This window comes from Triturus cristatus, chromosome 6 (assembly GCF_964204655.1).
Source record: "Triturus cristatus chromosome 6, aTriCri1.1, whole genome shotgun sequence".
NCBI classification, from domain to species: domain Eukaryota; kingdom Metazoa; phylum Chordata; class Amphibia; order Caudata; family Salamandridae; genus Triturus; species Triturus cristatus.
Window position 1 is genome coordinate 918,997,313 of NC_140589.1, and position 25,903 is coordinate 919,023,215.

The 25,903-nt window shown below is 48.2% G+C and overlaps 1 protein-coding gene across 1 annotated transcript in view; it reads right to left on the reverse strand.

Moving 5' to 3' along the window:
• SOS1 (SOS Ras/Rac guanine nucleotide exchange factor 1) overlaps nucleotides 1–25,903 on the reverse strand; it is a 556,506-nt gene that overhangs the window by 124,482 nt on the left and 406,121 nt on the right. The window contains exon 17 of the mRNA XM_085611592.1: nucleotides 10,432–10,549. Within this exon, the coding sequence (XP_085467718.1) occupies nucleotides 10,432–10,549 (118 nt within the window). The remainder of the gene's footprint in view (nucleotides 1–10,431; nucleotides 10,550–25,903) is intronic.

The window sequence follows — 25,903 nt, forward strand, 5'->3', positions numbered from 1 at the left end:
GAACATGGTAATAAAATCCCTTGGCTACACTACGTTAAAGAGTCTTGTCAGTCAATGGGAAGGCCAGATATTTGCTCTGCACATGACACTTAAGCACTAGGGATATCAACATCAAGAAAGATCTATTCCGCAACTGTTCTAATGCACAGCGTGAAAACAACAAGCTTAAGAAACCCACAGTGAGGGCTTATATATTGTTAAAATCTGTGTTGGGCATAGAACCATACATTTTAGAATTAACCAGTGCTCAAGATAAATTTTTAATCATGTTTTTTAGATTAAACCAACTCCACCATCTTTTTGCATCCTCGGCTGGTTTCTTGCCCTCACCCCAAAGGCGTCCTTGTGGTTGCAATCCTAAATCCCCATAAAACACACTCCACTTTGTTTTACTCTGCAACTTGTTCTCATTGCCAGGAAACAGATTCCTTCGGACACTGTAAAAGAGCCTGAAGTTCTGGCAAGATAAAGTGGCACTTTTGCACCTGCAGCGGCTACCAAACCCTTATACCCTCTGCGCAGTAATACGCTTTTTGCGGGAGGCCTATAGATCTAGGCTCTCTAGGTTGGACTAATCTCTGAAAAGACTGCACCCTTGAAGCCACTCCTAGCTTGATGGTGAGAATAGCACTAGACTTTTAGAATTTTAATGATTTGTTTTTACAAGAGGATGATGTTTTAACCTCTGTGCAACGGCGGTTGTTTTTAGACATGTATTATGTTTTATTGTGTGACTGTATATCTGTAACTTTTATGGACGCTTTTGTATCTGAATAAAGAAAGAATTATTATAACACACTGAAGAGTTGTCAAGAAGTCATTTTAGAAGGAAAGAATCATTCGCCTCAAGTGTGCAAAACAGACCGTAACTGAACAATGTCATAAATTGACCTGCTTTTAAAAAAAAAAAACAAAAAACGGAATGGTGGTCAATATTTAGGCCCAAAGATTTAGCACTGAGTGCCACAGATGCCCACCATATCACCACTGTGCCAAGTCAATATTATATCGGAGGTGGGGAGTCGTCCAGAGAATGGTCAAGGTATGCCACAATTTTCCACCAAAATGCCAGGGCCAGCACTTGGCAAGGTTAAGGATCATCCTGAAATGCATGACACCAATATTCCAAAAACTACAGCTGATATGACAGGGCCAGTGGTTTGGCAGGCATGGGCACAATGCAGTCATGGATGCCCAATTTGCCACGTATTCCCACCAGTTGAGCACAGGTGCCAGCATACTATTTTAAACATACATACATATATATATTATCTACTGGCGGTCGCCAGTAGATAGTTATAGTTAGGACCGTGTTTCGATAGGAAATCTGAAAATTCTATTTTGAATAACTTTGGCGCCGGTTGACGAATCCTCGCGAAATTTTCAAAACTAATGGGGTGCTCCGTTCAGCTCCTTCCCTGAAAGTCTCGGGGTGATTTGTCAAGCGGGGGCCGAGAAAAAAGGGGGGGGTCCCAAAACGCGTTTTCCCCATGCATTTTCCCATAGGACCTTTAGTCGAAGGTACAGCCCGAACGGCTGAACAGAATTACTTGAAATTTGGCAGAGAGGTAGTCCTCAGGTCAGGGAAGTGCCTTTGGCATATATGGAGTCAATCTGTTCAGTAGTTCCTGAGAAAATTGCAGTTAAAGCACATAAATATCTATAGCCGCGCACCGTGCGCGCACGGTGCGCGCACCCTAACGTGCGCGAGCGTAATTCTGATTGGTGGTTACATGTCAGTCAGCGTTCGAATCGGTCGAAATCAGGAAGTGTCGGCCGCCATTTTGCTTGTTGTGGGTGCGAGAGTGAAAAAGAGAGGTGGCGAATGTGAAAAGGGGGCAGGGTAGAGCGTTCCTGACCCCCTAGCCTTTGTCAGGGGGTCCCTAAAGGACCCCCAAGGGTGAAAAAACATTTTTATTTTTTTTTAAACGCGGGGTGCGCGCACAGTGCGCGCACGGTGAAAAACCATTAAAAAAAAAAGCGTACAAATTCACTTAAATAACCATAGGTTTCACACACGTTATAGTTAGGAATTAGCATTGAAAAAACCTTGCAAATTCACTTAAAAAACCATAGGTTTCACACATATTATAGTTAGGTGGACATTTCACTCGTAAAAAACCAATGAAATTACACCGTTATAGTTAGTTCAGATAACTATAACTCGCGCGACTGCCACTCTATCACAAGGATGATGTCATCAGTGATGTCATGAGTGATGCCACTGACCATGTCATGAGTGATGAAATATGTGACGTCATGAGCACTGGATAGCGGGCGCGCGAGTTATAGTTATCTGAACTAACTATAACGGTGGAATTTCATTGGTTTTTTACGAGTGAAATGTCCACCTAACCATAACATGTGTGAAACCTATGGTTTTTTAAGTGAATACATATATATATATATATATATACACATATACATATATAATCTACTGGCGGTCACCAGTAGATAGTTATAGTTAGGACCTATTTGCCATAGGAAATCCGCAACATTCTATTTGGAATAACGTTGGCGCCGGTTGATGAATCCTCGCGAAATTTTCCAAACTTTTGGCCCGCTCCGCTCCTACCCTGAAATTTTGCGGCGATCCGTCAAGCGGGGGCCGAGAAAAAGGGGGATCCCAAAACGCGTTTTCCCCATGCAATTTCCCATAGGATCTGTTGTCGCAGCTACAGCCCGAACCGCTGAACGGAATGACACCAAATTTGGCAAAGAGGTAGTCCTCAGTTCGGACTCGTGCCTTTTGCATATATGATGTGAATCCGTTCAGTAGTTCCTGAGAACATTAGGGTAAAAAAGTTAGTGATATCTATGGCCGCGGAGGATCCGCGGACCGTACACGCACCCTCCTCGAACCGAGCGCGCACCCTCCCGATCGCGCGCTGAATGCTAATTGGCTGTCGAGTGCCTCTCTACATTCGAAACCAGGAACTGTTGGTGGCCATTTTCTGCCTCTGTAGAAGCGAGGCTGAAGAAGCAAGGGGAATAAGTGTGTAAAACATATAAAGGGGGCAGAGTGGAAATACTCTGACCCTCTAGATGTGCTTAGGGGGTCCCAGAAGGACCCCTGCCCCCCCCCCCTTTTAAAAAAAAAACCGGCAAAATGCGCGCATGGTGCGTGCATCCTATCGCGTTGGATGCACGGATCCTCTCGCGGTGGGTTCGCGGATCCAAGGGAAAAAAAATGAAATTGTTGGGAGATAAAGATTAAGCTTAAGTGTCTTGTTCTCGAGTGGCTCTAAAAAGAGCCGTTGTGTTCATTGAGAGTTTTTGGTACTTATAAGTAAGTACCTATACAGAGTCTAAAGTTGTTGAGGAAGACTCCGTTTCCTTCATCAGTAAAGTGTACTCCATCTCTCCTATACATCTCTTGCATATGAAAGCGCAGATTGTTATTGTAAATGGACCCCATTCTGTAGTCTCGGAGAAAAGCAGAAACAGATTTATTCACATGTTTCCTAGCTTTCTCAATCTGTGGACAAAAATGATTGGACCAGTTCCATTTCTGCCTTTGGCATATGTTAGAGTACACAACGGCAGTTTTAGGGAAAAGTGAAATCAGTTCTGCAAAGGTGTCCTTCATAAGCATTTCCAGACCTACCCCAGTCAAAGTGCCTAGGTCATTGCCACCACAGTGCACTATTATGAGGTCAGGGTGTTGGATTTGCATGAAGGATTTCACCAATGGCATCAATTGGTGCCACTTTAACCCCCTCTGTCCAATCCATTTAATGTCTACATTTGGCAAACCTAGGTCTTTGTGAATGCCTTTGTTTTCTGCATACCTTTGGCTCCAGAAAATGTAGCTGTGTCCCACAATCCACACTGTAAGCATCTTGTAAGGAGGTCTGGATGCACTCAGATGGTCTCTGTAAATGAAATGGCAGTTTGGAAAGTAAGATGTTTCTAAAATGGTGGCTAAGATGCAATTTTGAAAAAAGACAAGAAATCATTGGTTGTTTAACAACCTTCTACACTGAAAGGTAGGGTGCATATTTCTGATTTTTAAACGCTTGATTCTTATTGGTTAACAAAAACTGATTGTAAGGAACATTATATATGATTAGCTGATATGTTGAGGAGTCAAGCACACTTGCTGTTTTGATTAGCAACATTGTGTGTGCTGAACTTGTGACCTGTGTGCTCAGTACAGTGTTCCATGACCTGTTTCTATGGTAACGGGCAGAAGGCAGATTGGGGGAAGGGTTGAAGTTTGTCATTTGGAAAGGGTTGAAATGTTTAACCATTAGAAATATGTGTTTGCTTTTGCATTTATGTGGGAAGGAATGTGATTTGATTTTTACATGTATATGTGTGGAAAATGAGAGGGAAACTTTGCCATTCTTTGGTTCTGCTGACAGGTGCACAGTGCAGAGATTCTGTATAAGAAAATCTTGTGTGTGACTGATATCTGGTGTGTGACTGATATACTTCTTAATCTACAAAACATCTTGAAAGGTGAGTTATTTAATTCTGAGGGGATGTATGTAGACTATTTTTATTTTAATCAGACTAATGTATTTCTTCTGCTAAAGTGTAGGGAGTACTTTTTTTTCTCTACAATCTTATTGACAGTGTGTGTGCATGTAGAAACCATTTTGTGATAAGGATTTGTTTTTTTCATGTGTTTGTAGACAGATAACTGTGCAGTTTTTATATTTTGGTAGAATTAGAAACCAGTCATTGTTTATGAATTTGTGAAATGAGTTATGTTTCTGCAGTAAAATGTAGTACTCCTTGTAGATGAACAAATGTGTTTTGGTATAGTGCAAGGGATAGTGTTGTTTGTCTAGAATCACACAGAGAGCCTGTGTGCATTTGGGAACCACTGTGAGAGAAGCATTTAGTAATATCTTGTATTTGCTGACAGATAACTCTTTTAAAACCTGTCATGTTGTCAAGTTTTAGTAGCATTAGAAGCCAGTCTTTGCTTATGCGTTGATTAAAAGAGTCAGGCATGGACACCAAAGTGCAGTCGTGAAATGTGTAGATTGTGTGCAGTTCCCTTACCTCTTCCACTGTAGTGAATGAGTTTTGGTAAACTCCTAGGGATAGTGGTGCTTGTCTAGAATCACACTGTGAGTCTGTGTGCATTTGGGAACCACTGTGAGAGAAGCGTTTGGTAACATCATGTATTTGCTGACAGATAACAGTTTTAAAACATGTCATGTTGTGAAGTTTTAGTAGCATTAGAAGCCAGTCATTGCTTATGTGTTGATTAAATGAGTTAAGTATTGACAGTAAAGGCTGGTAGAGGTAAAGGAGGAGAGCACTTGTTTGTTAGAGCCAGATGGTCATCCCCGTCTGTTGGTTGGCAGGACAGGAATATGGAAATAGGCTTCCTGTAAGTCCAACACCACCATCCAGTCTCCAGGGTCGAGGGCAGGAAAGGGTCATTACTCCCCTACCTGGCTAAGGTATTGGAAGCTCATGTGGCTAAGTGCCTCTCCAACTTCACTGAACAATCCGATTATCTTGACCCAAATCAAGCAGGGTTTTGCCCTGCCCATTCAACAGAGACTGTGATACTGGCGGTACTAGACTCCCTGCGGGAAAAGGCCAATAGTGGCTCCCCTCAGGCCTTGGTGCTGTTGGATCTTTTTGCGGCTTTTGACACGGTCGACCATGGTATCTTGGTGGACCGTGTCAAGGATGCGGGCATACAGGGTTCAGCCCTCAGATGGATTAGTTCTTTCCTGAAGGGCTGCTCCCAGTCAGTCCGCATAGCCCAGTTCACGGCACCAAAGAGAAGGACAACCTGTGGGGTCCCGCAGGGTTCTTCCCTAACCCCTCATCTGTTTAATCTCTACCTCCTCCCTTTTTAATTCAGCCCTTGAAAGAGAGAAAGGTTTGCACTTTCAATTATGCAGATGACCTGCAACTAAGATTTGCTATTGGCAACTCTTCTGAATCAGTCCTCGAATTCCAGACTACTATGCTGTACATTCACCACTGGATGGATAGCAATCATTTAAAACTCAACCCAGACAATACTGAATTGGTCCTAACGGGGGCAGACAATCTCTGGGGCCCGCACTTTTGGCCAACTGAACTAGGATCTTTCCCTACCCCATCGCCTTCCGCAAAAAATCTTGGGGTAACAATAAATAATGACCTTACAATGAAGACCCAAATTGGTTCAGTAATCTCAACCTGCTTCTTCCAGCTAAGGAACATAAGAAAGATCACCAGCTTTTTTACACAAGAATCATTGATACAGGTTGTTCTAGCCATGGTCATTGTTGCATATAGATTATGCCATTTCCCTATACTTTGGCATTCCACTATATTCAACCAAACAACTACAACTGGTGCAGAACCAAGTGGCTAGACTGATTTTTTCAGCAACCTATGTGGCAACAAGTCACTCATCTCATGAGGAAGCTGCATTGGCTCCTCATCCTTCAGTGTTGCGCCTTTAAGGTAGGCTGCCTGATCTTCAAATCCTTGCATGGTCGGAGTCCCAAACTCATTGATAGCCTTATTCAAAGCAATACTCCCTTGCGCAACCTGCGCTCTGCTCACCTGTATCTCCTGACAATATCCTCCTTCAAACTGAAGCGGCAGGGTGGTTGCAGGTTTGCAATACTGGCACCCAGATTTTGGAATTCCCTCCCCCCTGAAATTAGATAGATTCTGCACGGACTTGCTGAGCTTCAGGAAATCCCTCAAGACATGGCTGTTTAGACAAGCATATAAATAATCCTACAAGGTTCTGCACCTCCTAGAATAGCGCCAAGAAACCAATTGGTGAATGTGCGCTCTAAAAGAATTTTATAACATAATATATACCAGACAGGACCAGAGCCAATGTGAGCATTTTGAACTTAAGCGGTTGAGGGCCCCGAGATCTACAATAGGACGTAGGCCTTTGTCCTTCTTGGGCACCAGAAAGTAGAGGGAGTAGCAACCACAACCTACTTCTGGCGCAGGGACCCTTTCGATAGCTCCCATGGCCAAGAGAGCTAAGACTTCCTGGCAGAGAAGCGCCAAATGATCCTCTGACATGAGATCGAAAGACGGTGGCATGAGGGTGGGTATTTTCAAAGGGGAGGGAGTAGTTGATGGATTGCCAGTGGGGGAAGTGATGGCGAATCCTGCCGCCCACTGGCCATTGATGGCTCGGAAAGGTCGGACTAGGAGGGTTTGGAGGCTGCTGCAGGAGGGTAAAGGGTGGACTGGCCGCCCGCTGGTCCCCACGTCCCCGGCCAAGCAGAGGCTGGGCACTTGTGTGACTCAGTGGCTAGACTGGGCCGGACGTGGCTGAGCGCCCCTTCCATAGCCACTAAAGGGGCGAAAAGCAGACTGGAGTGGGCGGGAAGATGCAGCGAGGCACAAGGCTCTGGCCGTAGCCAGAGAATCCTTAAAACGCTCCGGCACAGAGCCTGTTTTGTTGGCAAAAAGGTGACAGCCATCGAAGAGCATGTCCAGCAAGGTAGTCTGGACATCCCCCGAAAAGCCAGATGTCCTCAACCAGGAGTAGCGCCTAAGGGCTACCGACGTAGCAATAGTTCTGCCTGGTGATTCGGTGTTAACAGTCCATATCGGATCGTGAATTTTGCTCTCTCTCTCACATCTGCTACTGCCTGGGAGAAAACGGCCCAGGCCTCCTACAGGTACTGAGGCAGCACCTGCGCGACCGTATCCCAGATGGTATGGGAGTATCGGCCAAAGAGACGCGTGGTATTCACATACAGCAGTGCCAAGCTGGAGGAAGGGAACATGCGCTTCCCAAGATGATCCAGCTTCTTGGATTCGCTATCTGGGGGAGCAAAGGGAATGCGCCCTTGGAAGAAGGCACTTGGACCATCAAGCTCTCGGGGGAAGGGTGTTGAGTGAATAAAACTGGGTCACCCACCCGGGGTGGGCAGTGGCGGCAGGCATCGTCCTTTCCACAGGAGCCCCTGTGCTGTGCTTTGACAAGATGTCCAGGAGGGCGTCAGCGAGGGCTTCGTTGAAGGGCAGAAGGGGTGCAGAGGAGGTTGCCGCAGGCTGAAGCACCACTGTCAGGAGGTGAAGCACCACTGTCAGGAGGTTAGTCCTGACTGCCAATGAAGGGAGCTCTAGCCCGAAGGCCTCAGCTGCCCTTCGCCCCCCACCACAGCATAGAATGCTCCCTCCTCCGTAGCCATGGTGGAGGGAGAAAGCATGCAAGGCAGGGAGAAGTATCCAGACCAATGGCATCACCCAGGTCCTCTCTCCAGTCCGGCTCTTCAAGCTGGTCTGCTAAAGGGTCCAGCGACCCCTCCCAGTCCTTATCACCACTATCTGGGCGAAAGGAAACACCAGGGATGAACAGGAGACCAAAAGTACCCTCCGGAGTCAGATCGAACGTCGGTCCACCTCCATCTCGGAAGTGAGGATGGGGTCTGCACCGACCGTGAGCACGGTCGTCGTTGGGGGAGTCGTCATCAGGATCTGCGCAGGGGAAGGTCGAGTGAGATCGACCGGCGTAGATCCGGATCCAGGACCGGACCCACGGGGAGCTCCGGCGCCAAAGCTGGTGGCATCGAAGGCCCAGGAACCCCGACCGGCTCCGCGGGGCCCAAAGGCGCACCATTGGAATCGGGCTGCCCAAAGATGCGAAGAAGGGCTTCGTAAAATGTACTAAGTTGGGCAGGGGACGTTCTGGCTCCCGGAAACAGGGTGAGGAGCAGAGTCGTCCCTAAATCAGGCACCGTAGATGGCGCCTTGGAGCGATGACGCTCCAGGTCCTGCGTCGTGTCAACTGACCAATGGGGAGAAGGCGAAGAGTGCTGATGCTGCTGCTTCTTCGAATTACCCGAGGACCTCGAAGGCTTGGAGTGCGACGAGGTGTGGTGGCTCCGCAAGTGGTCTCGAGACCTTCCTCTCGAACAAGAACGACGCGGAGCTGACCGCCGGGCCTTCAATAGCTTTTGGGACTGCTCCCGCAAAGACTTAGGATTCATCGCCTGGTAGTCCGAGCACGACTTCGGGACACGATTGCGCTCAAGACACCAAAGGAACACGAGGTGCGGATCTGTCACAGACATCATCGTGTGACAGAACAGCAAGGCTCGAACCCGGTACAGCATTGAGGCATCCCTCGCGCCCCAGGAGTCGATAGACTCAAAAAGAAGTCGACAAAATGTCACAAAAAGTTAGCCAAAAAGTGGCTTGGGGTAGCTCTCTCTGGATTTGCGCAAGGCTAGCCCAGAAAAAAAAAGAACGGATGTCAGCGCGCAGGGGAGGCATCTAAGTAGACACCGCACCGTTATTCCGGAAACCACTATGATGGATGTGGAGTCGACTGTCACCACACACACCGACTCACAGGGGTACTGCTAAGAAAAAATTCTTCTGATCCAGTCTGACGCATGTGGGGTAATTCTAAGGTAAGGAATCTATAACTGTCTCTTTTAGATATCACAGTTTAACATTCTTGGCAACGTTATCATTCAGGTTAAGACAGCACAGGTCTCAGAATTTAGACAACCTAGCTATCCCTAAAGTTATTGAAACTTTCCATATGCAAGCCACCGACAGCAAAACTATCCTTCAGAATACAAAACTCTTACAGGCTACGACTCTGAACTTCAAACCTTTCTATCAGTGTGCCAAAATGTTACAAGCTAAGTTCTCAGGCAAACACGCTAGGCCACATATGTTTCCGGGTCAGGCACTTCAGGAAAAGGTGTTACTAGGGACACAGCTGTTGAAGGCCCAGGCCTCTGACATCAATTCAACTGTTAACTTTTTTTTTTTTTTTAATTCTTTTTATTGGCATTTATTATTACAGTTGTTACACATTTGTATTTATCCGCATTAACATGATACCTTTATGTCCAATCAGCGAGTATCCTTATAGGCATTTACAATTACTTCAAGTTCCTGTAGATGCTGTATGCGCTATAGCAGATGTTTGCCAAGTAAAGAACAAACCGGGGGGGGGGGGGGGGGGGGGGGGGGGGGGGAATTCAACTGTTAACTTTACAGGAACCATGTGAACTCATGTTTCTGAAAGCAAAGCAGTCTATCATGTTACAGGTATCCTGACCTAGAACAGACTTCCTATTCAAATCTGGGACAAAAGCTGTTCTCTAAACAAACGGATGTTCTAAATGACTTTGCCACGCCTCATTTGTTGAGCAACAATGAGGATGGTACACTTTTAAAAAAAGTAAAATGTGTTAAAATGCAAATGATCTGCAGGAGATTTGTTGATGGGTAGAGCATACATCTGGTTTATGAGAGAGCTTGGTCAGAAATAGGTTGCATATGGATTATATGAATAGAGTGGTGCCAGATGCAAATCTAATAACTGCTGAACTGAAGGTGCTGTGAGGGATCTAAGAAATAGAAAAACTTCAAGATTAAAGGTCAATAGCATTAGAGTCTTATCCCTACATTTTATTCTGGTTAAGTATATTTCTCGTCATCATGTATTGAACAGATAAAACTTACCACAGAAAGGCACACATGGTGGATTAATGGACCTCAGTTTAGCCAAATATTTCTTTTGGTGATCCTCACTCAGTTCATGAGCTTCTTCTAGAATTTTCCTCTGGCGGCCTGGTACTTGCTAAGAGAGAAACACGGTTACTTTACTGTAACCTATCCTCACAGTCACAAAATGTCTTATTTTTAAAGTTTAGGTTAATTTAAGAAATAAAAGTTAGTCACCTGTAATCCTAGTTCTCTTCCAGGGGAATCCTCAAAGTCATAAGCACTGAATAGTCCCACCCACATGCAAACTGGATGGAATACTCCTGTCTTAAGGTCATTGGAGATAAAACTGACCTAATGGTCCTGGGAAACCCTTCTATCCTTGATTTTGGACTGGCTTGGCCAAACTGTCTTTGCCCTCAACGGCCCCTAATACTAAGATTCAAAGTGTAGACGTTTGGCTGGATAAATTCTTCAAATGCGACCACCTAAAAGGGAAACTAGCAGCAACCTGCTATGGCATCCTTAGACTGCTTCTGAAAGTCCTACACCTCTCCTTCCCATGACGGCAAGGAGAGTCATGGTCCAGGCACTGATCCTTTCCCGCCTGGACTACAGAACCTCCCTCTTGGGGTTCCGAAGTAAACAATAAGAAAACTGCAAGTTGGAAGAATTGTGCAGCTTGGTTGCTGCTTAATATTCCCAACACTCCGTCTGCCAAGCCGGCCTTGAAGACTCTACACTGGCTGCCAATTAATGAAAGAATAAAATTCAAATGTTTGTGTATAGCCCACAAGACCCTCTGTGGGAAAGGCCCCCCAATCAATCGCTCCCTCATCACCTTCTATCGTCCCAGGAAATGCTTACGTTCGGCTAACTTATTTCTGGCCTCAGTCCCTAAAATGGAAAGGGCAAGATGTGGAGGCCGTTCCTTCTCATAGAACACTGCTATATTGTGGAACACCCTTCCTCCATATCTTCGCTCAGTGACCCACCATCTCTCCTTCAGGAAGTTTCTCAAAAACTGGTTGTTTCAAAACACGGCTCCGTAACCATCTAGCCTGCTGTTCTGCCTGATGTTGCTAGCGCTGGGATGCCTCCGGGTATCCATGCGCTTAACAAATACCGAATAATAATAATGATGCAGAATCCTGGAGCACTTTTAAAAAGTATACCTAAACGTATAACCAGAATTTGGACTATAGTACTTTATATATGTTTGCAGCATAAAAAAAAGGCTACAAATGGTTAGATTTCATTGAATTTTCATTTTTTAAAGCCAATTGCATAGACATGCCTCAAGGCGACAACAGAAAATCTTTCACAAACCTTTTTATAAGAAAAAAAGAAAGGGAATAGGAGACATTGTTAGCCTATAGGCTGCAATGCAAATAATAGAACAGAAAACTGTCGCTGTGCCTTTAAAAACCTCACAGTACTCCCTGTATCCCATTAGGCCTCACAGTGACAGTTAGATTAGGTCATTTTTATGGAAATTAGGAACCCTGGGTGAAGCAATTTTTAAGAGCAGTAAAAGTTCACAAAATTTGGAGAGTGACGATTGGTGTGTCCTTCCAGTATTTTGCAAATTCCTAGCAAGAAAGATATAGGACTGTAATATGCAGAATCCAACAGGTCCAGATTAAGCTTTCTTTTTTTTTTTTTTTTTTTTAACAGTGCTTTAACCATAGCATGTTTCCACACTATCGGAACAGAGCCAGAGGATCATTAAATATTGGCCAATTCGAGCAGGGATGGCTTATATTACCGTCGCTGCTTTAGCCAAGATACGAACGAGGTGGTGCAATATCCTTAGAAGAGCCCAATTTAATTGTGCAAAGATTTCTGAATGGCTTTCGAGTGTTAGAGCAGGGAATAAATTCAGAAAGGACAGGGGTTCAACCTATTCTCGGAGGGTCCCACAATATCCCCATGGGGAGTCTCTAGAAATGGGTCGTACATTTTTTACATTTTCATGTGGAAATAGTTTGTCAGGTCATAACATCGAACCAATGATGTTTCTGCGGTTAGACTAGCAACAGGAGGCTCTAGAAGGTGTTTCACTACCAAGAACATGTCATGCGGGCATTAGAGGCGGCACTGATTTCCTCCTTGAAGAAGGATGCTTTTAGCTTTTTTTTAAATCTCAGAGTGATAAACTCTGGTGAAGTCCTGATTACCTCATACCCCAATGTGAAATAGCCATATGAGCCTGACTTAACTTTTTTCCAATATAAGTAGCCCCACAGAGTATGTTACACACAATCCCGGATGTACAAAATGGGAAGGGGTGCTTCTGCAACAAGCCAGGTGCCAATGCGCCCCAGCCCCTTTTCTTCATATCAAACTTTCTGGTATGAATTTCTAGTCATATTGTTAAGGGTCCTAGATTGACTGATCCATTCAACACCTCAATTGATCCTCATCTTTAAAGACACGGATGCTAATCATTACATAAAAGTCTTACAACTATTAGGCTTGGAGATACCACAAAGTGACATTGATCAACAGTGCGGAGGCATTAACCCCTTCTGTGCCACGCCCTTTCCCCCTCCTGTGCCGGGCGTTTTATTAGTGGGTGGGGTCTCGTCATGGGCACAGCGCGACCGTGCTCCATGACGAGACTATCTCGTCATGGGCACTGAAGAGGTTATACAAGGCAAAGGAATGCCCCCACAAACACAGTAAGATCTGGGGTGTTTAGAAAGGATTATGTTACTTACTCTGTAAGCATCTGTTCAAGCCATGTAGTGCTGTAGATTCCCAAGCTCTGCATACTACTGCCATCTAATGTTGGGCCCGGAGTTGTACAAGCTGTTTTTCTACGAAGAAGTCTTTTGAGTCACGACATTTGGTGATGCCTTCTCTCGGTGATACTACGCACAGGCCTTGATACCCTTGTTTTCTCACAGGTGGGTGAGAAAGGAATGTATAGAGTGTGTAAGAACGAAGATGACCATGCTAAATGTAAATGTATCTCATAAGTATGAAATGTAACTGCAACGGCCACAGGCGTCCAGAGAGGAGAGAAGGTGCGTGTGAATCTACAGCACTACATGCCACGAACAGATGCTTACAGGGTAAGTAACAATCTGTTCAATGGCACGTGTGGCTGTAGATACACATGCTTTGCATAGACTGTAAAGCAGTCACTCCTTAGAAGCGGACCACATAGAGATCCAGCAGTGTTGTGAACCAGGAATGACACATCCAAGTGAGAGCAACTAGAATCACAGTGAGAGATGTTTGCCTGAGTCTCCGAAACAGAAACAGAATGAGATGGAGAGGTGAAAAAGCATACGCAAATATCCCTGACCAACACATCCATAGTGCGTTGCCCTTGGATAGTGGGTGTGTGTACCTGGAGGTGAAGTTTGGGCATTTTGCATTTTCGCTGTGTCGAAATGGTCTATTTGAGGAAAGCGTCACTTTTGAAAGTAGGGAAGGAGGACTTGTACGTGAGGTTCCCACTCTTGAGTCTGTTGCTCCATCCTGCTGACGTCTGCAAAATTGTTGTCCACTTCTGGCAGATATTCTGCCAAGAAATGAATGTGGTGGTGAAGAACCCTGTTCCATAAGGTCTGAGACAGCTGTGATAGTTGAGAGGAACGTGCCCCCTACCGTTTTTGTAAATAATACGTGGCTGTCATTTCGTCCATTCTGACTAGGGCAACCTAGTGAGATCGTTGAGGAAGGAAAGCTTTTAGTGTCTGGAAGATCGCTTGAAGCTCCAAGTAGTTGATGTGTAGAGATTGAGGTTTGGCATCCCACAGACCTTGCATTGCGAGCCCCTATAGATTAGCCCACCAATCTCTGATGGTTCTGTTGTCAGAGTGAGGTGGGGAACAGGGTCCAGAAAAGGCTGTAGCAGGATGTGGGTGTTCCATTATTGCAGAGAACGCAGAGTATGGCGGTCTATCAACACTAGATCCTCAAGTTGACCCTGGGATTGAGACCATTGGCGTGCTAGACATTGCTGCAGAGGGTGCATGTGCAACGGCGCGTGGAGTATTATGGCAATACAAGAACCCATCATTCCTAGCAGATGCATCACTGTCTGAACTGTTAGAGTTTTGTTTGGCTGGAACTGTGGTAGAGTTATCTGAAAGTTCTAAATTCGAGCAGGATTGGGAAAAGCTAGTCCTAACTGTGTGTTGAGGATGGCCACCAGGTCAAGTTGAATTTTGAGTGGTTGCGGATGAGACTTGAGAACGTTTGTTGTAAACCCTAGTCTGAATTAGATTCACTGTCAACGGAGTGAACTGTTGACACTGAAGGTGGGTACTGGCTTTGAACCGCCAATTGTGCAGATATGGAAATACATGAACGTTTTGTCTGCACAGATGTGCTGCAACTACTGCCTAGCATTTTGTGAAAACCAGCGGTGCTGTGGTCACTACGACAAATCTGAGGAGAGTGCGGTGTGCAGGGTGTGTTGGTATATGAAAGAAGGCATCTTTTAGGTCTAGTGTAGCCATGAATCCTCCTGTTAACTACTCAGACTCCCACTGTTCCGGTTATTGGAGAGTGCGAGACAGGAGCAGCGAGACGTGAGCAGGCAAGGCACGTCATCTGCCTGCTTCCCCTGAGCACTGGGAGGAAGAACGGGTGCGGAGCAGAGCACGGATACGGACCCGGGCTGCTCTCAGCAGTGTGGGGAGGTGAGCACACCCTCTGTCCTGAGTTCTGAGCAGCGGCTCATCCCATCCTCGTGGAGGCGACCGGCGTGTAGGCTGGTGGGGCCTGCGAGTCAGTGCGACCGCTTCAGCTGCCTCCTCAGCGCCTTGCTCTGACTCCACACCGCTTAGCTCTGCTCCCACTCTGCCTTCTCTGCTTCTTCGCTCCGGACTCTGGTGGCAGTGCTTGCTCCTTGGGCTGCTCCTCCTGTAGCTTCTCCTCCCCTGGGCTTGGTTCCTTGCCTCTGAGTTTTGTCTGAGGGCCTACTGACAATACCAAGGGAGACCTAGGGAACATCACTTGGAAACCAGGGATTTTTCTAATCATCTCCACATTTCTGAGCACAGACGCAGGTGCTTGAAAAAGGGGCACCCTTGCCACAATGACAAAGAAAAGAGCTCGTCTGTCAAGGCCAAAGGCGAAAATAAAATCGGCAGCAGGAGACATGCCATTAAGCAGCAATGCCGTCAGGGGAGCACCCGCCCAGACAAATGTTGGCAAGACTTATGACCTGCGAAGCTGGGTACGGACCCGGAACGCCACTTTCCTAGAAAGCAGCCCTGATGGTATAAGCCAGGATACCCAGGACCCAAAAGGCTCGGGTTCAGAAGTTCTCTCAACTATTAACTACAAATGAGGGATGGCCAAAGACCGCCACTGTTATAGGTAGTGAGGATGAGTCAGGTCCAGCCTCGCAATCACAGGGTCTGAGTCACCCCACCTATCGATCATACTTACACTGCCCAGCCGCCCCATTGAAATAAGTCACGCTTGGTCGAGGAAAAGGTCCCAATCTTGCCATAACCTGGGAGCTCTGCCAGCTCCATGCATCGAATGCGCACTAAGGCAAGGAAAACATTTCAGAGAAAGACCCCCTGCTGCCACAGTTTGGGAATCACTGGATGAGATAGACGGCCCTCACAAAATTTCAAAAACCATTGTCACCAAGCAGTGCACACCAAGATCAGACGCAAAGGCAGTCCCTTTTAATGACTGAAACACTCACAAGCGCAAGGAGGGTTCATGCATCATTTTAGACTCCTCTTCCGAGCCAGAGCTAAGCCACTCCCGTCACAGATCACCTTTGTTACTACCTTTTGAACTTTCGTGCGCACAGGACAACCTGCTAAGGTAAGTCAGAACTTCCTTGTCTATAGCCATAAATGATTTAACATGGCAATCAGAGAAACTTGAAATACAAATGGAAACCCTCCAAGTTATGGCAACAACAATGGCTGACATGGCCAATAAAGTTGACAGGATGGCGGCAGTGAGTAGCACCGCAATCCCTCCTTTGGAATGTCAGTTCCCATAGATCGTGGACAAACTGGCATCCCTTCCAACGGTGCTCACTTCACTGGTGGAGGAGTTGAAACTTAAAATCAAAACCTGCTCAGACCCTGAAAGTCTGGAAAATGGAGCAAATTACCTCATAGTAGCCAGCAGGGACGGAGATCTCAAACCTATTCAACTTTACCACTGGACAACAAGCAAAGTAACTAGGCCTTTGCCCCCCGAGCCAACGACAGGATGCAGCAATCATACAGCAGACCCCGACCGTAACAATTTAGGGGCCATATGCTTGCAGGGTGCACTTCAGATCGCACCACCAAGGACGCGGAGAGAGAAGAAATGGCTCAAACAACAACAAATGCATCTAAATCGACTAACAGCGAGAACCTCCCGGCTCAATCCAACCAACATGGCAGGCATAAAAGAACCACCGATGCGGACCGCTAAGGTAGAAAAGAGTCAACCTTTCTTCCCCATATTTTTTAAGATTGCACACATTCAGGCCTCACCAGAATCGACTCTTCCAGCATCACAAACAACCACTATACACCCAAATGTACAGACCATCATGGGGGCCTCCCCACACAAATGGTGATCGTCATGCATGGGGATACAGCAACTCAGGCAGAGATCATAAAGTCGGAGACACTGCTCATTCAAAATGCCCTTCCACGGGACACAAACGCCCAAGACAACGAATAGCGCACACTGCCCAGTGATCCAGGCACGGCCACCAAAACTCAGCATGCCATGGGACTCGATCCAATGTCCACTCAATTCTGCCCCAGCTCGTACACAAGTCCACCAATAATCAAAGCCAAGCAGGCCTGTGTGGTAGCTGTCGATACAAGGGGAGCCCCTCAAACTGGAAAAGAGCCACAACTTGGGCTTCAAACTATAATAGAGCGGGAAATAAACAACAAGGAAGCCCTTTTAATAACGAAAGCTCAATAGTACAGCCTCATCGGACCGATACTGGCCTCAGGACAACAGAACCCACAAGACCTGACCAAGAGATTGAAGATGGCTCCCCTGGCCTCCTGCAAGACCCACAAAGCATGCTTAAACATGTTGACAGGACTCCACCAACACGAAAACCTCCCCACAATGACTCTAGCTTTAGGTCAAACGTCTTAGCTCTAGGAGGAGGCCACCCAGCAAAGATGACCATGACTCCACTATACATTTCGAAAGGCAATAGTGACACCTTAAACCGATCAAACATCCTGAAACTTTCCCCAACATAACCGGCCGCTGTCTCATATCACCAGCAGGGACATTGTTAGGGTGCAATTTATCTCTCTGACCTCGTATCCAGGAAAGGAACAAACTATTATAACTTGGGGCAACCAGAGTACAGCAGCAAGAGTGCACAAAGAAAAAGATCAATTTGCAGAATGGTGGATCGACATCCGGATGCTTGAAAATGAAAAGTACCCATTCATTCTACATGCACCCTCAAAGAACTCCCCCACAGCTTGTGTTCTGAGAGGGACCAACTGAGGGGAATTCTCTGTTGATCAAGGTAACATGAACATTAAGTGTAGAGTCGAACCAGCACGGGGGCAGACAAGTCATTACCACAGCCAAAGCCTTCATCTCCCCCTGTGCCCCACCCTCCCCAAATTCAGCTTATTGGGGTTGGGTTGCTTCCAACCTGGCCAAACAAATTCAGCAAACTCCCCCACCTGCACCAAGGAGTCTTGCCACTCTAGCAGCACAGTAGGAAGCATCAAAACATTAAACATCATGGCATGGAACGTTGCAGGGATGCATACGTTTTTGTAAAGCCCAACGGCCACCACATTCCTCAAAGGGGCCGATCTTATCTGCGTCCAAGAAACATGAACAACTGCATCCATTCCCTTCACAGACTACGCAGAATTTTTCAAACTGGCAATTAAACCCAATCTGCTTGGGAGACCCTCTGAGGGCATCTCCGTATACATTAAGCACGCCCAAGAGTTACGCTTCACAGAGATAAAAAAGCTCCTCCGAAATTATCCTAGTCAGCATTCTGAAGGGCCTCAAGTCTGTGGATGGTCCACTACCCATACTCTTAATTAATGTGTATTACAACCCACATGGCCATGGACCCAAGGACAAGGTCACTCAGCTGATTATGCAGATCAAAACTCAGATAATGCAACATGTATCCATAGAAATTATCATCCTTGGGGACTTTAACATGCATCTTATAGGGGACTGGGAGTCCAATGTTGGCGCCTTTGGGAGCACAGGGAAATTCAATGCCCTCCTTCGGACTTACAACCTGGAAGCAGCAAATTTCGTATCCACAGTGTCCGAGCCAGGAACAACCCATGCACCTACCTACAATAACCGGACAACTAAAGATTATATCTTACTGAGTGAGCGGCTATGAAAAAACATGCTAGGCTGTGCTCACACAGAGCAAAAGCGATCATGCTGCCTTGCTGTGGCACTTAATGACCACAGCGGAACTTCGGCATATTCTCTGCACCCTCGGAGAGCCTAATGGTTTAGAACAAGACAGGCTTCGAAGAATCAAATGGGAGCAGACTACCATCAATAAATTTCTCTCATGGAAATCCACATGGACTGGGTGGCCGGCGGGGCTCAATATGCAGGCCATCATAGGCGAATGGGGAAAACTTGCATACGAATTGGGCACGCTGCTCCGAGAGAGCACTACTCACAGCAAAACAAGTACAACTACTTACATCTTAGGCCGAGCTCCAGTGATCAAGCAAAGCGCGCAGCAACTAAAAATAAAACAAAGAGCATACAAATGAACAGGAACGGAAGCTGCAAAATAATCAGCAGCAAAAACTCACATGGTTCTTGTTTTGAAACTAAAATGGGATGCCACCGAGGCGAAATGGTTAACGATCTTCGAGCTGTTGGCGCCATGCAAGAACCAACAATTCTGGCAATACTTAAACAATTCAACTCACGGGTCCTCCAGCAGAGTGAACTCGGACGCCGCGGAAACCTGGGTAGCCCACGTGAAGTCTCTGTACACCGACCTCCAGAAATCTACCTGTCCGAATGGATTCACCCCACTGAGGAAGATGGAAAACACTATAATGGAGCCTTCCGGGCCACTGGCGTCTTAAAAAATATCTGGCAAAAATCGAGCCCCAGGCCCCAATAGGCTGCCCGGCTCCCTTTTCAGGAAGGACATACATTACTGGGCCTCAAATCTTACATTGCTATATGCAGAATGCAGGTTTCTGGAAGATGTCCTGGACTCCTGAAGGGTTTCACCCCTCTTCAGCCAGGATAGCTTGACTCCAGTGGCGTAGTGAGCACGGGACCCACGTCTGGGCATACCCTTCCCACATAGGGCGAACAGCAAAACACACAAGATGATGGACGGAATGTTGCACATTGGCAAAACATTCACCCCCAGTCACAGATCTGGGTTTAATCCATCGTTATTTTGCTAACCACGCCACCCCAGTTCAGACATGGCCATATGCAAATCAGTCTTGACCCTGTGCCTCATAGGAACAGTCCAGCCCGAACTGCCAAGCCATGTCTTCCCTGGACCGGAATCAAGCATCCTAGGACCGGTTTCGGGGTTGCACCCCTCTTCAGCCAGGATAGCTTGACTCCAGTGGCGTAGTGGCCCAGTGGGTCGTTAAGGGTAAGGGGATCAGTGTCATAAGTAGCCCATGGATGAGGATCCCCTAATGGACCCTCTAACCCCCCCCCTCTCCCAATCATGTGTACCTGGCGGCCCTGGCGGTGTAGTATCAAGTGCGTCACATGCTGGAAATCTGCAGGTGCAGAAGGAGGTGCAGATGGTGGTGGGGGAGGAAGAGGATGTGGTGGAGGAGGCGGATGTGTAGGACTGGTGATCTTGTCCTTCATCTGCCTATTTTGAGGGATAGGGCTGTCCAGGGCTTCTTGGAAGAACAGCTTCCTTTTCGGTGGTGGTGAAGCAAGGATACGTCCTATACCTTCTTGGATATGGATTTTCCAACGTCATTAGTTAATTTGCTCCAGAACGGATTCTACCGGAGACATGGAAGTACATGAAGTCTTGGAAGGTTTCGGCTCCACAATTTTCAGCCCCAAGAGTTTCCGTGTGGAACAGAGTTTGTTGGTCTGCACTGAAGTTGATGTGGTCAGTTGCCGGCTCGGTCTGCAAGGTCTGTCTTGACAAAAGAGGTCAAGGCAGAAGGCTTAGGCTTGGTATCAGCTTTCGGTGCCAGGCCCGAGGGCGGGGCGAACAAAGCAGTCTTTCGGATTCGACCATGGTCCGAAGGCAGTGGCGGTCTGGCGACCTATGTATGTGAGTGTTTGGAAGCGTGCTTGGGTGTTGGAGCTGGGTCAGGGGTAACGGTACTCATGCACTGACGTGATGGAATGCTATGCATCTCCATATCGATCTCCATGCCGGAGCTTTCATCAGGGGACAAGACCCCTTGTTCTTTCTACAAAGCTGGCTCCTCTTGGGCATGTTCGCATGTTCCTCGCCGAAAATGTGTGTGTGTGTGTGTGTGTGGGGGGGGGGGGGGGATGTCATCTCCACTTCTGCAAGACATTTCCAACCGACACGCTCTTCAATCCCGAAGGGTCTTTTTGGGCCGACAAGACTTTCACGTGTCGTAGTCGGCCTCACGGTAGTCCAGAGAAAGACAATAAGTGCACATGAGGTGTGGATCGGTGTGTGGTATTTCATGTGGCAACGTGAGCAACACTTGAAGTGTGTGCGTTCCATCAGAAAGGCATCCTCGATGGAAAACAAATGCACACAGGAGTAGGCCAGAGATGGCCAGTGCCCCAAAGGGTGGTTGTCGAATCCTGAACTGACGACATTAGAGAGCAGTGCAGAAGTGGAAAGTGCAATCAAAAAATACCATCGAAGACAGTAATAAGAGCCGAAGAGTTGCACCGAACACACAGAGCAGAGGCACACATGTCCTAACTGCACGGCAGAACAAAAAAATATATAAAAAAGGAGTCAAAGCCAATGCGCAGTATCACCGAGAGGAGGAGTCACACAATCTTTTGACTCAAAGGATTTCTTCGAAGAAAACATTTGCACAACTCTGGACCCAACACTAGATGGCTGGAGTAATGAAAGCATGTGTATCTACACTCACACATGCCATTGAACGATTATTTTCAGTTAGACTAACACTTTAGGTATAATATAGCAGATTTCAACTGTATCAAACTAGTGGAATATGGTGAGGAACGGACAAAAAGGGGAAGTGTAACCAAACTCAACAACCTGAAGGACCCACTGGTCTGAAAGCACTGTACGCAAGTCGGGCTGGCAAACTGGATATTGCTCCCTTTGGTCCCATATAACCCTTGCAAGGTAAAATAAAACAGCCTGGAGGGAGCTGCAACTGGTGAGGATAGCAATGAACACTTCTTCACCTTATGGCGACCATGACCTCGGTCACTACTTCTCCCTCTGTAGCCACCAAAAAGCTTGCCTGGCTGCCGGATTGGCTGCGAGGGCTGCCTCTGTTGGTTGGCAAAGCGCCTGGAGTACTCCTAAAACTCTGGTAGCATTAGTGGAACTAGTGCATGGTGGAAGTAATCTCAGAGAGCAGACTGTAGTACAGCTATCCTAAAATTGATGCAGTCCTGATTCTGCCTCATTCTAAAGAGCCAGGCAAGTCAAAGAGCAAATCCATTAATGACGCCTGTACGTCTGCAGGGAACCAGAGAACAATCCATCTATCCAATCATTTAATCTGACAACAACGCTGGAGCCATGGCAAAGCAGAGATTTTGCTGTGTCCAGGCCAGTATTTAACTATATCCTCTCTGTTGACAGTTTGAGAAAAGAAGACCTGAGAGTCCTTGGGGAAAATAGGCACGATCTTGTTTGCCATGACCCAAAGTGGGTGTGTGTAACAGACCAAGAAACACACAGTATTTAATGAATGCATGGTCTAACTGGTTGAAGAAAAAAATAAAAACACTTGATTTTAGTGTCAGTCTTTTTGGATTCACTATTTGGAAAGCATCACCTTGCACACCGATGGTGATTGACAATACTGTCCGAAGTTGGGTGTAGTGTTGGGAAGGATGGGCCCCTGGGAGCAGGCCAGTTGAGTGTACAACATGAAGTGCATAAAAGGTTTTAGACCAGCTAGTTATGAAAGTCTTAGTTAAGGCTTTCTTAAATGTCAATAAGGAAAACCTTGGTCCCAACGTACGAGTTACTTACCTTCGGTAACGATGTATCTGGTAGAGACGATTCTAGCCGCAGATTCCTTCACGTAGAATTATACCCAGGCGTGAGACTGGATCCGGAAACTTTTTTGCCACAGCATCCCTGCGCGCCGGGGACAGGGCGACATCACGTGACTCCGCCCAGGCGTCGTCCACGTACGTGACGTCAGCGAGGTCACATAAGACCCGTCCCGACACGCCTACGTCAGTTTTCTTCTGAGAACTTTTCCGCACCACAACGCGGAACCACCAGATGAAAAACTGTGGAAGCATGGGAACAGTGTGCGAAGAGCAGAAAAAATTGGAAATTAACGGTGACTAACAACACCACCAGAGTAGTGCCAACACCGCAGAACCCAAGGGCAGGGTAAGAAGAAGAACAAGCAGAAACATGCGCAGTCACCCTGCCAGCACATAGACAACCTCCCATCCCTGTGCCCCGGAGGCAAAGAACATGCATAAAAGTCATGGCACACGTAGTAAACACCCCCCCCCAATCATCCTGAGCAAGAAATGGGACCAGTCCCAAGACAGACAGGGACAACAAACCTCCAAGTCACCCCAACCTAGAGGGTAACCACCCAAAAGGGACAAGGGCAAGACAAGGCCAGATGACCCTTAATCAGAGGATAGCAATGGAAGGAAGGGAGGGGAGGGAGGACAGGGATAGAAAGCAATCTCCCCCCGAACCTGGAGTAGCCAGAGCAGCAGGGCACCGGAACCCCAACCTCCAAAGGACAAAAGGAGGAATGAACCGCCCCCAGACGGAGCCACCCGTCAAGAACAAGGAAGGGACTCACAGGAGAGACAGCCCTCCACCGGGAGGTGAGTACCGAAGACTACCCAGGGGTCCTCGCAGAATAGGGGAAGAAGGGCGGGCCGTGAAGGAATCTGCGGCTAGAATCGTCTCTACCAGATACATCGTTACCGAAGGTAAGTAACTTGTACATCTGATAGAGACTACTAGCCGCAGATTCCTTAACGTAGAATAGATACCCTAGCCATACCCCCTGGGAAGCAGGGTCTGCGAAAGGACCCCACCAGCCAATGCAGAACAGAGGGCCCCACAGGGGACCAGACCTGTGGACCAGGCAGAACCTCGCCCCTGCGAGGCCAAGGGAACCCCCACAAGCAGAATCCCACGACCCCAAGGGGATGTAGGAGGGAAAGAAGGCTGAAGAGGCTCGTACACCCACAGCAGAGAAACCAAGGGTAAGGACAGAGGCCGAAGCTCCCCACTCCCCCACAAGGCAACATAGCTTCCGCCCAATGCCAAGACAGGAAAAGCGGAAGAAGAAGCCTAGAGGGCCCAAGGAAACGAGGGAAAAGAAGGCGAACCCACTCCAGATGGAGAGCAGTCTGCCAGCCACAACAGCAACGGCAGTCAAAGCCGCCAGAAGCACGAAGACCAGCCCGAGGCTCCAGGAAGGCCGAGCAGGCGACGCCTGGCAAGGGAGAACACAGGATCATTCCAGACCTCAGGACAGAAGCAGGGAGAGGAGGAGATGCCCAGGCACACCACTACGAGTGGCCGCGCACAGGACCTCAGGAAGCAAAAGCAACCTATCTAAACGCCATGGAGAACAGGCACCCGAAGGCGACCAGAACCCTCAAGCAGAGCGCAAGCTATACGACAGCTACCACTACCCCACATAGGGTACGTTAAGTCCCAAGATATGGGAACCCTCTTTGGAAGAACTTCTGCAGCAGAGGACAAACAAAAGAGCCACGGGGAAAAAAACACCTCCGCTGAAGGCGGGATAAACAGCCCAAGCAAAGCAGAAGGCCCAATTCCGCGCAACAACTACTGCAGAACCCACACACATTCAACACAAGGGCAGCCCAGCAGCTAACAATGCCAAAGTCCCAGGAAAAGACGTAAACAGCCAGAAAACGCACTCCACAGCCAGAACAACCGGCCTAAGAAGGCCCAGAATCAACCCAACTCAGAAGTCACTGAGGAGTGGACGGAGGAGGAGGATAAGGCAGAGGAGGAGGACGGAGCACTGCCAAGAGCCTTTGGATGGCGGAGTCGCCGGGGCAAGGAACAACAGGTTGTCATCAAACGGAAGGTCGATGAGTCGCTCCCGAATATTCTCAGGGAATACTTTGTCCCGAAGCCAAGCATGGCGACGGAGAGCGACTGATGAAGCCATGGCCCGGCCCAGCACCCTTGAGATGTCCAGAGTGGAGCGGAGAATAAACGCCGCAAGCTCCCAGCCATCCAATGCATGATGCCGTAAGTCCACCTGACCAGACTCCTGGGACGCTGCAGATCCCAGAGACTCAGCCAAGTCCCACAAACAGGAGGAGGCCCTAGCCAGCACACACAAGGTGTTAAGGGCCCACAGGGCAGCGCTGGTCAAGGCGAACATGTTGCGCCCCCAAGAGTCCAGCCAGCGGGCCTCTCGGGACGGCGGACTCAACAGTGGCGGCAGGGAGGGAAAAGCAGTACGCAAAAGGGGGCTGGCGGCTGAGGGGTGAAGGGAGAGACACACCGGGTCACGCGGCGCCGGGAGGTGCCGGTGCAGAAGATGCTGAGGCACCAGGTCCCCTGAGGCAGGACGCCTCCAAGCCCCCGTCAAGGAAGAAAGGAGCAAACCTTCAAAGGGAAGTAAGACTTCCCTCCCACCAGAGCCCTGGTGGAGGATCTCCAACAGATGGTCTGCCAGAAAGTGAGCCACCGGGTCACCCATGCGCAGAATGCCCACAGCCGTGGACACCGCGTGAGCGAAGGCCGCACCCGCCTCCGTAGGGCCCCGCGGTGGAGAAAGCAGCTCCTCCGTGGGCGACGGCTGCAAACTAAGGTGGCCGTCCCCGACACCAAGCCGGACGGGCAAGGGCCAGACCTGGAAGTCAGAAGGAGCCGAAGAATGAGGGACCCGCCACTCTTCAGACGAACACCTCTGCCTCAGGAAGGGCGGGGAGCTGCCCTTTGATGCCGGTGAGAAAGACACCACACTGCGACCAGTCTCCAGGGAGGACGACACCAATATACAGCCTGCCTCCGGAGAAGAAGGAGCGTCCGAAGACAAATACGCAGTACGACTCGTGCGCGGAGCCGTAGAGTCCGCTGCTTGAAGCAGGACGTCAGCACCATCCGGAGTCACCGGACAAGGTACCTCCAAGGCACCCCGCACCGGAGATCGGAGCGGAGACCGGAGTAGAGCTGGAGCCGCACCGGCTCCGGGGAAGCGCCGGAATGATGCCGACCCGACCCCCTGCCAAGGCAGCCCCCCAGCGTGGGGGAACGAGACGGGCCTGGGGAGTGGCATGAAGCCCTCCGCCAGCCGCGGCCCAGAATGAGGCGAAGATCGCTCGGCAACCCATGTGG